The sequence below is a fragment of the Thermobia domestica genome, chromosome 3 (assembly GCF_964235325.1).
Source record: "Thermobia domestica chromosome 3, izTheDome1.hap1.1, whole genome shotgun sequence".
In the NCBI taxonomy this organism is placed as follows: domain Eukaryota; kingdom Metazoa; phylum Arthropoda; class Insecta; order Zygentoma; family Lepismatidae; genus Thermobia; species Thermobia domestica.
In genome coordinates, this window is record NC_137456.1 from 329861027 (window position 1) to 329876941 (window position 15915).

The 15915-nt window shown below is 36.6% G+C and overlaps 2 protein-coding genes across 7 annotated transcripts in view; one reads left to right on the top strand and one right to left on the bottom strand.

Annotated features, from left to right (window-relative positions):
- Positions 1 to 15915, top strand: part of LOC145681208 (uncharacterized) — a 140540-nt gene that overhangs the window by 61379 nt on the left and 63246 nt on the right. The window contains exon 3 of one of the 2 annotated variants that reach the window (XM_081752734.1): positions 14630 to 14884. The exons of the other annotated variant lie outside the window; for it this stretch is intronic. Within the exon in view, the coding sequence (XP_081608860.1) occupies positions 14630 to 14693 (64 nt within the window). The 3' untranslated portion in view covers positions 14694 to 14884. Of the gene's footprint in view, positions 1 to 14629; positions 14885 to 15915 lie in introns of those variants that run through there. 2 annotated transcript variants of the gene reach the window in all.
- On the bottom strand, positions 2795 to 13662 carry LOC145681947 (uncharacterized). 5 transcript variants are annotated; one of them, XM_081753548.1, is made up of 4 exons: positions 13593 to 13662; positions 8392 to 8630; positions 5983 to 6312; positions 2795 to 3974 (listed from the first exon to the last, which is right to left on the bottom strand). In XM_081753548.1, the coding sequence occupies exons 3-4, from the start codon at positions 6125 to 6127 to the stop codon at positions 3847 to 3849; spliced, it is 273 nt and encodes a 90-aa protein (XP_081609674.1). In that variant the 5' UTR covers positions 6128 to 6312; positions 8392 to 8630; positions 13593 to 13662; the 3' UTR covers positions 2795 to 3846. The 5 variants fall into 5 exon arrangements, 3 of the variants coding, with proteins under 3 accessions (XP_081609674.1, XP_081609675.1, XP_081609673.1); XR_014130874.1 differs by having other exon boundaries at positions 2797 to 3974; positions 5983 to 6324; XR_014130875.1 differs by having other exon boundaries at positions 2798 to 3974.

The following is a 15915-nucleotide window of genomic DNA, read 5'->3' on the forward strand; positions in this document are numbered from 1 at the left end:
CTGCTCACAATGGTTCTACAGGATATAATCAGAGATCTCTAACTGCTGACCCACTCCTGCGATTCGTATGTCCTATACTTTAGATTTAATATACTTGATTTTCTATATAAACAAATTTGCCATAGTTTTGTTGGTGAAGAGGGAACAAATGTAACGAGCGTTTTGTGACTACATGCAATTATAAATCAGACCTTTAGATGGCAGTAAAACACGTTCAGAAAAGAAGGATTCTGCTAAAAGATGACATTGCTTCATTGCTCCACTTATTATTTTTTTCATTCAGAGATCTTTCGCTCAACCAACAGCGCATGTAATAATAAATCAAACCTGAAAATGGCAGTAAAATACATTCAGAAAAGAATAATTGATAGTTCTGCTAATAGATGGTATTGTTTCATTGCTTCACTTTTTACATATTTTTCATTCAGAGATTTTTCGCTCTGCCAACAGCGCATGTAATTATAAATCAGACCAACAGATCGCAGTAAAATATATTCTGGAAAATGATTAATTTGCTTGTTGATAGATGGCATTGCTTCGTTGCTCCAATTATTAAATATATTTTTATTAAGAGATGTTTCGTCTTTACAATTGTAGCTCAATTGGTAAAGGCAGCAATCATCTGCCAATAACGTAGCTTCATCGATAACGTAGGTTCAAACCCTGCTCGGAGCCGTAATAATTTATACCTTCGGCCGGGTTATAAAGGATTACTTCTTAATAGACTGTTGAACAGAAAACTCTATCTCCCAATTGGGTGAGGTAGACCTCCAATGCCGCGCCATGGCAAGGGGTTTCAGAGCATAGTTGCAACTCGCCTCCAAGCAATCATCTCCCAGTTATCAGAGATAGCATTTCTCAGAGAGGAGTTTTGAAAAAATTTAAAATAATTTATTATTATAAGTTATTACAAAAAAAGATATTTTATTATAGTATAGTTAGAAACTCTATTTACTCTAGGCATCTGGCAACACTGTCTGAGGCTTTCTCAGTGACTGTTGTAGGAGTTCGACAGCGTCTGTGCTAGTGCGTACATCATAGCTAGTAGTGCTCCAAGAGGAAGGAGTTAAGTGGGTCGTGATACACCTACCCTACACTTTCTGTTCCATTTATACGTACATACATTCCCTTCTTTTTATACTCTTTCTCTTTTCATTTTACACTTCCCACTTTCCTCTACTTTTTTTGCCCTGTTCACCTTGGTTTTTCGCCCTCTTTCCCTGTCTGAACTCCTTTCCCGACTTTGACTTTTTCCTGATTTTGACTTTTTTTTGCCGACTTGTGTCCATTCTTTCCGATTGTGTCCTGTATATTATTCTATTTTGTTTTTCAATCATAAATCCTCTGTTTGAGGTACACGTTTGACCAATTAACACAAGTAGCACATTTGACTAGAAAGCTGGTGCACCCACCTATTTGACTGATAATAGTCTTAGGAAGAGAAGACTGTGTTGTAAATTTCTCCCACGTTATAATCGTTCTAAATTTTATATATATATTCATGCTCTGCATGGCCTTAAAATCCACAGAATTTGTCTATGCTGAAACTGAATGTCGTTCTCTGGTATGGTGAGTTAAAATCTTTTGTGCTACAGTTTATGTGGCCTATGTTTAGCAGAAGGGGTCCAGCCCTTTTCTTTAAAAAATGTTACTATTTCGGTAATTTCTGTTCACATTCGGTTAGTTTGGGGTAGAGTTTAAGTTAGATTAGGCTAGTTTAGGTTACGTTAGGTTAGTTGAGTTTGTTATATTAGTGTAGGAGTCCCGGCAAGGTTCTAGATTATTGGTGCCCCTTCCCATTGAGCAGTAATAAAGACAGAAAACAACATGCCCTGCGGGGCTCTAACCCGCATTCACTTTCTAACGCTCGCTCGGCAATACTGTGAAAATTAAATGTATAAACTTTAGTACAGAAGGAAATCAACCCAGCTACTAATCTACACGGGGGACCAGTAATCTAGAACCTTCCTAGGAGTCTCGCATAATTTTCCAAAAATTGTAGAATTTCGCTTATTTCTACTAATATTACGTTAGTTTAGGTTAGCTTAAGTTAGTTCATGTTAGGTTAGGTTAGATTTGGTTACATTATGTTATGTGTGAGTGCTGGCATCACTCATTTCTCCTGTAAATTTTGTATTTTTTACATGCTTCTGGACCGTCCCTAATAGCATTCAATATCCTCAGGATGTCCAATGGGATGTCCCGATGGGATATTTGCGATGCCCATGCGACATCCCACGATATCAGCAGGACGTCCTGTAGCTGTTGATCAGACGGCCGAATGTCCGCTTCATGGATATCCCATGGACGTCCCGCGAGACGTCCGTGTGATGTCTGCGAGACGTGATTTGTACATCGCGATGGGACGTCCGGTGGATATCACATGGATATCTCAAATCGCCTAGCTGGACGGAGAAGGGAGGGACCACCCTTTGCCCTTCCTTATATTACTAAACGAAGATATAAATGTCCTTTATGATGCTTGAATACCCTGCTTCCGAGAGACGGAATTTCCATTGTCAAGAGTGCTAGTTGAATGTCCATCCAACTATGACTCCTAATATGAAGTCCGTCACTCGGAAGCAGGACATTTCCCGCACCATAATGGAAATTTAATTAGATCTTCATTTAGTAATAAAAGGAAAGACAAAGGGTGCAAACAATGAACTTTCTGTAATACTTATGTAATTAATTTCGACGTAGCATTCTAGTGGACGTACTAATTTAGAACAGAGAAAAAAGTTTCTAAGAAAACTGGCTTAACCATACCAGCTTCGTGGAAATGTGGTGTTATTATATAATATACCAAAAGATAAAAAAAAAAAAAAAAATAGTTGCGGGTTCAAAATATATGTCGTGATAAACCACGAAAGCAGCTCTGCAACCATACGCCCAATGCATTTCCATGGCTGAGCGAGAATAGTAAACGGTTTTTTAAATTTTAGTTTAGTGTCGACAGGATTTTAGTTTGCGAACTATCAGTCACCGGCACCGAATCCTATCAGCTGCGCAACAAAGTTACAGATAATTAATGAAGAGAAACGGAACAATCAACTATCAGAAGATTTTATATATATATTGTACAGTATGTAATTCTTATTAATTGAAAAATTGATTGAAATTTTGTTTTCAATTTCATAATTTACATTGAGGCTAAAAACCAAGTACAGTAGATTTTCTTTCTTTATTTCAATAAATGCTAAAACTTAGCTAAATTACTGAGTACAATAATTGCTTCCACATAGTATTATTTACATATGCAAATAATGACACAAACACAAAATATGACATACATCACAAAAGGTTTCTTTAGCATAAAAATAAATGCAACATGAATCCAAGAGACTGGTTCTCAACCTTTTCAATTCAACACCTCGATTACCAAAGTTGTTGAAAAAATGCAAAATTCTGAGTGAATTTCAAAACTTACAAAAAAGCAGTTACAGTACCACTACGCACTGAATCTCATAAAAAGTCTAGTAATTCAAGTTTAATCCATGTAAATCCTACACTTCCATTAAAAATAAAAAAGAGGATATGTAACCTCATAAAAGGGTTATACCAATGTCTTTGCCTTGGGCGACGAATGTTAAAAAAAAAAAAATGATTCAACATAATCTGTTTGTGACTAAGTTGTAAGAAGGAGAAGACGACCGACTTTAATTTAGAATAAATAACTTGGGTATTATTATCACTCAAACACATTTCTTGAAAAACTGTTGTCTTTTGTTCCTACAATAAAAAAAAAATTACCGTTAAATGCAGATTTCACAGATCGTTAAATCTGCATGACAGAACATCAAAACAATGCGTTTTTAGTTTTATTTTACACTTTTTCTTGCATAACTAATCATTGTTAGTGTTGTTCTTCTGCCTGAGAGCCCGCTCTTTAGCATGACGAAGCCACTTTTTTATTACATCTGATATCTCTGCATCTGTTGATGCCTTGCAATGCTTGTGATACCGCACAGTGCCTGCAACAATAAAAACAAACTATTAAGTAAATGATTATGTACAATATAAAACATGTTCAGAAAAAAGGGTCACAAACTTTCAGGGTAGATCAAAAGAAAAGTTCTTTTAGTAAAGAAACGCGTCGTTTCGGAATTAAAAGCTGCCGAAAACGTGGGAAACTGAACTTCAGAAACTATTTAACGTTATGGTACTAATTAGTGTTGTGTAAAGCGTACACTTGAAGTCATACTTACATTAGTTAGAAAATGCGTGTTTCAAATCTGTACAATGCGTTCGGACGGGATTACTCCGAAAGGCGACACAGAATTTTTTTAAGGAATTCCTTACGCACGCATTAGAGTTTTGGAATATATATATTTCCAAATCGAGCAGGTATGACTGAGTGCGAAAGCTTAAACCGCACTCTGTACGGAATGAAGAATGTGGGAGGAAACGGGAGAACCCCGGGAAAGCCCACGCACACGGTGTTTGTCCACCACAAAGTTCACTTGGCGGGGGCTGGGATCGAACCCGGGACCCTAAGCACCAGAGGTGAACGCTCTACCACTGAGCCACCGCGGCCGCACTCTGTACGTTGAATAGTTTATGAAATTCGATTTCCCACATTGTCGGCAGCTCATACTCCGAAACGAAGCGCAAAAGACATGTTTAGTACGGCTTTTTCCTTCTTTTGATGCAATCTTTCTGCCCTGAAACTTTGTGACCCTTTTTCCTGAGCATCTTTGTACTTAGTACAAATTTAATAATTGTCTACAATAAGAATGAGGATTTAACACAATCGTCGATCTTGTAGTATTTGAGATTTTTGAACTTCCTTTTTAACATTAACTCTCGTTATCCAGGTTATTTCCAAGAGATACGGACGTAGTCATCAGATGAAACTTTTAAGAAACAATACCATTGAGCACTTTTCCTGTTTTTTTTTTTCAAGGTATTGTTAAGTATGTATCCTACTCCCATAAACGGAGTTCTGGAAATAGGAATATTGCTGCTGTCCATGAAGTGCACGTAAACATAGATATATGACATATAAAGCATGGATATAAAACATTGATACATTATTAACTTTCGGGAATAATCCTCCCTTCTGTTGAATAAAGTAGGAGAGTCACACGGATTTAAAAAGTCATAATAACTAAGTGGACTAAGGCGTAAAAACACTGAACTGCACTACTTTGTCACTGTTCAGTGTTTTCTTTACATTTGTTTGTTGCCTTCTTAAGCGTAAATAACAGTGACAATATTTTTTTGACATCAAAAAAGTTGTTTAGTTCAGCTAGTTTCCTTAATTATTTTAATCCACTTGATTTTCCGACTTTATTCAACAGAAGAAGGAAAATTGGCTAATTTTAATTTTATACAATGGAAATTGGCTATCCATTTTTCCTACTTTTTGACTACTTTTCTAGAAATACAAGGAACCTAATATATGTTTTCCTTAAAGAAATCTATATTTGAAGTAAAGCATAAATGTCTAGTAGCATTAGCATTTCTAAAGTATAGCATAGCACAAATGTCTCCAGTGGATAAGCTCGTCTTGTAATCAAGGGGTCCCGGGCTCAATTCCAGGTTGGGAACCCTCGTTCAACTGTAGTTCCTGTCCTTAAGACGTCAACATCCCATGGAACGCAATGGGAAATCACCATATGGATTCACCTTACCCACAAACCTTTGGATCAGACCTGTCCTCGGGCAGAACACCACATCATCATCATCAGTAGCATAGAATATCATTTCACATTCCTAGAATTACCCTGAGGAAGAAAATATTTTGACTAATTGTGCGTATGTTACCCCACCCACTACAAATAAAAAGGAATATACCGTATGGAGGGACCTTTGTCATAGAATTGTTGATAACTGGTTGAAAATAAAGGTTACTATTGATATTTCGTGCGTTAGAAACATTTTTACTGTAAAAGCATATTAAGTATTAAAAAAACTATAAATGGCAATTTACAAATGAATTGAATTTAAGATCTAATTTTATATATTACTGGAACTAACCTTCGTGTTCTTGGACAGCAGTAGTCTCATCTGAAGTGACTGGGCTCCGCTTAGGGGTTTTTGCCATTCCAGCATCATCCACATTGGTGCTCGTTACGACCTTTTTAGAAAAGAGATTCGGTACCGGTGGCAAAGTCTTCTTCATTGTAGAAACACTTTGCTTAATCGCTTCACTAAGGGCAATATCTTCGTCCGAAGATGATGATTGCTGTTATTTAGCTCGTATGCGACGTTTCTTTTTCTGTATCTCAAAAGATTCTTCATTACCAGTATCAACTTCGGTCTGGTCTCTCCCGAGTTCTAATTTCTTCATCACACGCTCGTAAGAATCTAGAATGAATACTGAAACAAATTAGAAGGTACTAATATCACTTCTAATCATGTTCGTCAGTAAAATTATATAGAATGTCAGAATTGCTTCGAGTTGAACAAAAGCGAATGCAAGACCATTTTGAACTGACTCAATGTGTTTTCACCTGTTGGGCTTTATTCCAAGTGTCACTTAGACCACTTGGGACTTCGCTCCAGCAACTCACTGATTTCTGCTATAGAATCGAAAAATAGTGCTTCTTATAGAGGTTTCAATTTTTTTCCATGTAATGCTTTCAAGTTGACCCCAGAGCCATAACGACGGGAAGGCAGGGAGCACCTTTACAGAATTAAAACCCACCTTTTATTTTATCCATTTTTACCTTCAGTTGCACTTTTTACCCATTAGGTCTACTGCGCCCGACTTTTGCCTCTAGAGGCACTTTGTTGCGGCCCACGAGAATTTTGCTTACGAAACTGAAATCTGTTATCGTCAAAATTCTGGTTTCGTACATGTTTCCCTCAGATCCATTTTTTCATCCATTTTTAACATGCACTTTGTATACATATGTGTATACAGAAAAGGAGACATTTATTTCTGGCAAATCTTTATATAAAGTTTCATAGTAGCAAAAATATTGATTGGTTCAGTAGTTTTCGCGCCAAATCATCACAAAAACGAGTGTAGATGGCAATCGTAGGAGCTACTACCGCTTCAGCTCAACAACGAGTCAGAAGCTTTTTTTTTTTTTTTAATGACCACTATGTAACCATCGCTATGATTATTTTTTAAAAAATTACGTTTGGTAACATTCAACGCCTCATTATTATGAAAATTCAAAGAACCCTGAGGCACTGTGAATGAAAACCGTAACCTTCAAACAACCAAAAATTGAAATATCCACATTCCTGGACGTTGAACACAAGTGCATCATACTTTTAATCATGAACTCCAGGCGAGACAAACAAAAGTTGAAACCAATCGGTATTACGTTCTTGATTTTTTTAGAAAATAAGTTTCGTATACGATGTCACAAATATCCAATGATCAGTATATCACTGATACCGTTGAATAAGTAAAGCAATAAATAGATTTAAACAATGTTAATAGAAACTATCTGCCACTTAGGACACCAAATCGTAAGTAAAATATTCTTTGTCTCTACTTTCTGTAATTTGCGTTGGTGTTACCTTACTTCATTATAAGGGGCCGTATTTTTTCTAAGTAAAATGTTATAATAAAATTTTAGTAGTTTCCCCCATAGCCTCATGGTCAGAGCGTTCGCTCTAAGTGAGTAAAATAAAGTATTACATCTGTATGGATAAACTTTGTTAACAGGTTATTACATGAGTGTTTTTCAATGTAAGAATGCAAAAATGCAAGAATGTCATAGCGAGGAATTGATCCACAAGTGGTAGTTTTTTGACAGCAAATATATCATCTTGGAATTTAGTATTACTCTCACCAAGCACGCTCAATTATTGCAAACACAACTTAGTTTACAGTCTCATTTTTATTATGATTACCAAGGATCTTCCATTCACCAAAATTAAACTATACTAATTTTACAGTTTTTCTGTAATATCTTCAAAAGAGATAAAGAAATTGAAGAGTGTGAACCCAGTGCGCTAGACAATATTATTTTGCATTTTTACGAATCACCTAGCACCTAGCTTTTTACGAATCATCTAGCCGTCCCTTTGCAGCTTATAAGTGTATCTCACAAATACATGCCGCATCTATTAATAACTACACAGCAAAGCGAGATAGATGAGTCGTGATAACGGTATGACATGCACAATAATATTGTCTATTGCACTACATTTCCATTTTTCAAGTTACTTTTTATTGATTTTGAGGATATTACAGAAATACTGTAAAATTAGTATAGTTTAATTTTGCTGTATGAAAGACTCTTAATATCTACAATAATATTAAAAAATCATACTTTTTGTTTGTGACAGATATTATTGTAAAATTGTACGTTTGACATTTTTTTCTTTTCAGTTTCAATAAATTCAAATTAAAAAAAATCCATATAAAAAATCGAAGTCTTTATATAATTAAGAAAGTGGTGAAGAAAATATTAAAACACTCACATGATTGACCAATAATTTCATAAACCCTATGGATACTCCAGTCTTCCTTTGGTTCTAATTTCTCCTCTACTGCCTTATAGTATTTTGTAAAACTGCTGTAGTTCGGCCAATAGCATTTTCTTTTCCCATCTAGTAACCAATTAACCGGCACTAGTTGTATCCCGTCGGAGAATTCAACAACATAATACTGTGCCTCTGGAATCTTTTCTTCAGACATTTTGCACTGACGGTATGGAATTCTATAACAGGTAAAAACGAATAACACAGATGTATAAAGAGTTTAAGCATGCAAAAATATAATTTTTCCCCCCATAACTGTACAGGCTAAACGTATCAGCAACTTTTGTTTATCAGTTCAGTTTATTTCTCGCAGAAAACTGTTAACGAATCAATTGAAACCATTTCAGCTCTAATTTCAAGGACGAAATTCAAACACTGACGTAAAAACAGACCTCAAAATGGACCGGGGGGGATCACGGTGGCTCAGTGGTAGTGCTCGGGCTCCCAGGTTTGATCCGAGGCATTGCCATGTGAGCTTGTGGTGGCCAACACCGTGCTCGTGGGTTTTCTCCCGTTTCCTCCCACTTCCTCATTCCACCATTTTTTCTTCATCATTCTCCTTCATCGTCCCCTTTAGCCCTATCGCTGGCACAATCGTGGGACGTTAAATTACCCCTTTTCCTTTCTTTCAAAATGGCCCGGAGCGGACCGGACGGCGTTCCGGTTCGTGAAAGGCGGGAACCATTCCGTTCCGTCTCGTGAGAAGATTCAATGAACCATACAAAAACTCATACAAATTGAAGCACACTTCAGAAAGTATCTAGCGTTCCGTTTCGTGAAACTTTTCATTTCGAGCCCTGCGTAAAAAGGAATTATTGGTCCATAGAGTGAAACGTTATATTGGGTTATTCTGGTCAATGGAACAGAACAATGCTATCGAAAATAGCAATATATGGAAAATTTAACACGAAACCTATCACACATGCATGAATAGTAAGTACACAAATTGTAAACAAATATTTTGACTTTCGAAATCTTTTTTTTTTTTAAAAAAAAAAAAACTACAATCGGTTCAGCAGCTCCTTAAAGTAATATAGACATATTAAGATTACATAAAATAAATTTCTCTGATCACTGGATGACATCATATAGTGTAGCGATTATGACGACACCGCATTCGATGCTGTCTCGTATTATTGGCCTGTCCCGATACTTTTGCCTAACCCTGAATTCATTACCCCTGCTGCTTCCTGATCATGAGTGGACGCCGAAAGTGGGATGTTCCGGCTGAGGTTTGAAACCAGGACCACGCTAACATGAAACCAAAACTACAATCCCTACACTACGGAACACTTCTAAAGAAATATGCAGCAAAATAAATATTATAAAATATTACCTTACGCTTTTTACATTTGCATTACAGTGCTGCAAATAGAAATGCCTATTTTCGATATTTAATCACTGAAAATTGCCAATAATTATTCACAAGTGACTGTCAATGACAGTGTCTGGCCACGTAAAAAAACACTGCTATTTTTAAACCCAGCTAGTGTGGCCAGTACCACCCCACCGCACGACAGTGTTAAGCTGTTCTAACATTTTCAATGCTCTTGTAGCATCAGTTCCAGAGCAAATACATTTGTCCGGCTAAATTCCATTTCCAGAACAATGTGCGGCGGGGAGGGGAGGAAGGGGCACTCCGAGAGGGTTTCTTGTTACTGCACGACAACGCACGCCTTCATACAGCCAAACGGAACGGAACACATCCCCGGGGGTTTAAATAGTAAATTCTCTATCACCCTCCGTATAGCCCGGACGTAGAAGTTTCGGATTCCCCCTGAAGAAAACCTCCATTTCCATACACTGAAAGAGGCACCACAGGCTACACTGATCTATTAGGGAACCTTGAGTAACATTACTTTGAACAGGGCATGGATGATGTGGTGCCACGTTGAAATCCTGGTAGTATCGTAGAATGCATCGAGTGAACTCATTTTCACCTTACACCGTGTTTTTGTAGTGTTTTTTTTTATTTTTTTATTTTTTCAAATCCTAGATAGTTGATGATGTTCTTTCCGTTTACAACAGGCTGAGGCAGCTTTCAGCTTTAGGAAAAGGGGTTTATTTGCTTTTTGAATAATGTTCACATTCTTCCTTTTAATTTAACTGTCTACACTAATTCCTCGATTGTTCACACTTCGCTAGGAAACTGTATGTATGCGAATGATTTTGTGCTCCAAACCGTGTGCTATCATATTACAATTTTGTCAATAGTTAAAATACTGCGAAAATATTACCTTTTTGAAAGCTTTTTTTAAACGTAGACCCTTTATTGCACACTTTCGCAGGTTTTCCACAACAACAACAACAACAACAACAACAAAAAAGTGTAATCAGTTTTGGAAATTTGTCCATTATTTTTAGCCCCCCCCCTTCCTTTTCAAATTCAGAAATTCCGCAGTTCAGTTTGCTGTACTGCCACGCGCTTACCACTACTAAATGGGGACAAAATTATCTTTCCAAGGGTGGAGAAGTCATTGCTGTTTCTTTTAACGGTTCTAGTTATGGTCGATTTCTTGTACTTTCATAGGATTAAATTTGGATACACGACGCCATCTTTAAATGTGAATAGCCTTGCTCAGCTAGCATTGTTTTAATAAATAATTTGGGATTGTTCATTGAACACATGACCCCTTCACATATGTTTGTGTGAACGACATTGCTCATGGTCACTTGACACATGTTCCGACCAGTGACAGTTCCAGATTAGAACTGCAAGGAGCGGGCTACACAAGCCGCACCTCGTGTTGCAGATCATTGGCATACCCAAAAGAGATATAGTACACATGAAGCTGCATCAGTTCCCAAAAGAGCAGGACTCTCATTCTTTTAGGGATTATTCATTGAGTATGTACGAACTTACAAAGGGGGTGACAAAGCGACTTTTTTTTACTTATCGACTGATACGAAAATAAAAAAAAAGAACGTAGCTATTCTTTATATCTGCATGTGTAGTGCCCTTGTATTTTAACTATGACTATGTGTGTGTTTGGGGGGGGGGATTTAACGCATATCGCATGTCTTGTGCACATGGATACTTCTTACTACTGCACTACGTAAAAAATTTATGGTATTTCATGTAGAAGTGGTAATAAAACACAGAAGAAACGCAGATCAGGGGGTTCTCATGTATACTATTACCCCCAAAACAACCTTTATTTCCACCACAGGCTATGCTGTTTGGGGGATGATGCAGATATCTAGCCTTTATTAACGTTTTTATAGTATTTTTAAGTACAAGGGCCAAATAGCAGGATTTTAGAATGCGAAAGCTAGTGACTGATGCAATATTAATTTTATATTCTTAAGTACACGGACTAAAATGTTACTAAATATAACTCTCCGTGTTCACATTATCAGATAGCCCTACCAAATATAGTCCAGTGTCCAGGTGAAATATGTTTTAAGTAATTTTCAGTGAAGTCAATAGAGGAGATTTATAAGTATTTATGGTCAATGTGCATTTGCGGGGTTCAGTGTTTTACGTGCGAAATTTACATTTTTTCCACTTCCCTTGATAGATTAGGTTAACATGGCTTTACTAATAGTAATAATAGTAAATAATCATACTTATGACACAACGAATGACATTTACTAATTTTGGCCCTGTACTTAAGAAATACGTCAGAATACTTAACGCCAATCATAATAGGAGGCAAAAGTGGACTTTTACCGGACGGTGTTTTCCTGGTTCACTCAACATCGAGACAGATATTCCACCAAATATTCATCGCTAATTGCCCAGAAGAACTCCTTCTTTCATACAGTATCGGATGATGCAAATCATCGTTCTTTCGTTCCTAGTGATGTACACAATGCTTAAAAAGGGGGTGCAGTGTGAGTACACCCAGTTTTGGCAAAGTGTCCTTGCAATCAAAACATCCGACTCAGCACCCTCTTTGTGTGCTATTTCCTTATTTCGCCCCAGGTAATGTCTAAAATTCTGAAAGTGGGGTATACAGCCGCGTGTTTTGAATGCAAGGACACTTTACCGGGACCGTGTATGTACTCTTGTACTCAAAGATATATCATCTGCACCGCCCTTTTTAGCATTCTGGACATCATTAGGAACGAAAGAAGATAATTTTCATCATAGTGGACTTCTGGCCAATTACCTATCTTTCCATGGGTTCCTCCTTTTTTTCCAATTCACCTTACATCACCAACCCTTCCTTCCGGTACATCATACTGTTTTTCTGCTAGTTTTGGATCCCCATAACGGTACAAGGACCGTAATTATTAGTAGAATCTTTATCTAACCTACCCAACCTAACCCACCAAACGAATCGTATTGCAGAAGCAAACAGAACGTAGTATAGTCTAACAGCACGAAAATCACCCCCCCCCCCCAAAATTGAAATGTCGATAAATTTGGTAGAGCCATCTGCTAAAGTAGTGCCGATACCGCGTTTCAGAAATAATTTTAGTAACATTTTGGCCCTTGGGCGTAAAAATATGCTAACATTATTAATATTGCACGATTGCACATGTGCAGTGGTCTACACATTCTAAAATCTTGCCAGTCGGCAAATTGTTACAGAGAACAAAATTGTCACGTAAATAAAATGTACCATTTTTAAACCAGTAATTTTCACTGACCAGCATTAATGTGTTTTTACTGCTTCTCCAACAGCCCGCTCCTTGCTGTTCATTGAACTGGAACTGTTACATGTGGGAACATATATCACTGTATTTTCTTTAAAGTAGTACACAAAAGGGTCTACATCCCATTTATCGCATTAGAAGTAACATTTTTTTATCGCTACAGTAACCCAACCTTAACAAACCCAACCTTAACTAACTTATAGTCAGAAATCACAATTTATGGTATCAAAAACTACATTTTTTTTTCACTGTGACATATTCGATTCTTTTGGGAGGATTGAACTGCATAAATCTTTAAAAAGCACTGCAAGTTATATTATCTAGACTTAAGTCGAGCTGTTGCATAAATTATCACATTAAATACCTCAATTTTGCTTCGCTCATTTGAATCAGCAACTTCTGTTGTTTCTCGTAAGTGCCAAAAATACACGCTGCGACTATCTAGTTCACAAGCAGTGAAATTATTGCACATTTACACTTGATGTGTATTAATCTATTTGCAACAAGTATGTATTGAATATACTAAAATTACTTACCCTATATTCTTCAGCTAAAGCAACCATCACCTTTACAACATTGAGTCTACTTTCTTCCATCACGGCCCACCTTGCGCAGTGCATGATGGAAACAACTGCATAACATTTCGCGGTCCTCAGCAGAAACAGTGAACGATCGCGCCGCGCTGGAAGTTTTTTCAAACATAGTATGAAATTATTATGTACTGATTGAACTTTATTATCATTATTAATTATCTGAACATTATTAGTTCGTTATTGCTGAATTATACAATACGATGGACTAATATACTAATTATATAATACTTTTCTATTATTATATTATTATTTAATAAATAATAATAATACTATAATAGAAAAGTATTATATAATTACTATATTTACTCTTTGAAGAAGTATTTTATAATAATAATAATAATAATAATAATAATAATAATAATAATAAAAATATCAACAACCGCGGGATTATCCTGCCAGGATATCCACAGGATATCGCTCTACTGACAAAGTCGGGATTATCCTGCCAGGATATCCACAGGATATCGCTCTACTGACAAAGCCGGGATTATCCCGATAGGATATCCTCAGTCTATCCTTAGTACGTCCCAATATCCCGTACGACATAGTGACATCAATGGGACTAGTTCAGAACATCCCATGGATATCGGATGCTATTAGGGGTTGTACTAATTATACTCTGTTTATATTGTCATATATACTATATGAAAATCCGGGTTAAGTTTAGAATTGCCCTTCCTTTTTTTATAAAAAAATAAGAAAATTTAGAGTAGAGATGAGGTAAAAATGATTTTGAGTTTTTATGTGATGTTTGTGTGTTCAAGTTTGGCAATAAAGTTATGCTTAATACTAGAAAAGATATGTGGAATTGGTTACTATTTTAGGACGCTGAAGGTTCAATAATTCATCGGCATGATCATTTTATGTCGAGAACAGAAAGCAACGAACCAGTTTCTACTTCTACAACTACTACTACTGCTTATACAATTGATCTGTATAGTAAAACTGCATATTTTAATGTGTTTTCTGCTCTTTTGTAGATTGGAAACTGGAGAGCAAACTCTACACTTAAGCGAGAACTCCTATTGTCAACATTGTGTCTGAACTTTAACGTGGTATTATGGAGATAAAGGTGTGGCGAAGATGAGAGAGCGTTGAACGTGTGTGACACCTTGTCATACGCGCCGTTAACTTGCTTACAATTTAGTTTTAATATAAGAATCCTCCGTGTTAACTTTACAGTGCCCGCTCCAGCTGGTATACTCTAAAACAAAAATTACACTATTATTTTTATGAAAATGGATCAAAACTTCTTTAATTTTAAGCTAACCCGTTCCTGCCCAAATCCTACTTGCCCCTATTATAATCTACTGGCAAGGCTCTAGAACACAGGTCCCCCTTTCCATTTAGTTGTAATAAAAACCGAAAACAACGTGCCCTGCGGGGCTCTAACCCCCCGTCACTCGCTGACTCTGGCCCGGCAATACTGTTTGAATTACATATTGAACTTTTGTACAGAAAGAGGTCAACCTAGGTACTAACCTATATAGGGAGGATCTGTGTTCTAGAATCTTCCCTATTGTACTCTATCCTAATATACTATACAGCTTTAAAGCAAGCCTCATTTTCGATCCGCAGGTGGGGCGTGTATTGTAAAGTTTTCGCAATTCTCCATATAAGCCATAGACAAAACGAGTTTTTATTTGTTGGTAGGATCTATATCTGAGAGACCAATTTCTTTAACCGGTTGTGCTTTTAGAGAAAAAGAGAAGAAAATATGCTGAATTGGTATAATTTCTAAATTCACAATGTGCCAACGTGAATTTGTATATAAATCAAGTAGTAGTTTTACGCAAGAATTTCTTATTTCCTACAGTTTTTCTCATTTTCCATATTTCTCTCCGTGCCGTATGAGAATAACCTTCTTAACATTGATGAAACTCACAGGATCCACCAGAAATAATTGTTGAAACAAATAAATACTGTTACGACTTGAGTTAATTATTGGGTCCAATAAAAAGAGATTGAATGCAAAATAGACAAATGAATCTGTCCTATCTGGCTACCAAAGAATATGAATGTTATGTACCTGAGTTACATAGTACGAATCTGGTAGAGCCCCACCGCAATTTGCTTGCACGTCCGTTGGATAATGGGCATCAAAAACACTGCATTTGCTTATAAGCGATAAAAGTGGTAAATCGCGACAAAGGCATTCCCATTTTTTTTTTAAGGCTGATATTTATTTGATGGAGGCAGATTTGTGTCGAATCATAAAAAGTTATAATTTCGCTAATTTATATTAATGCTATATTGATTAGCTTCC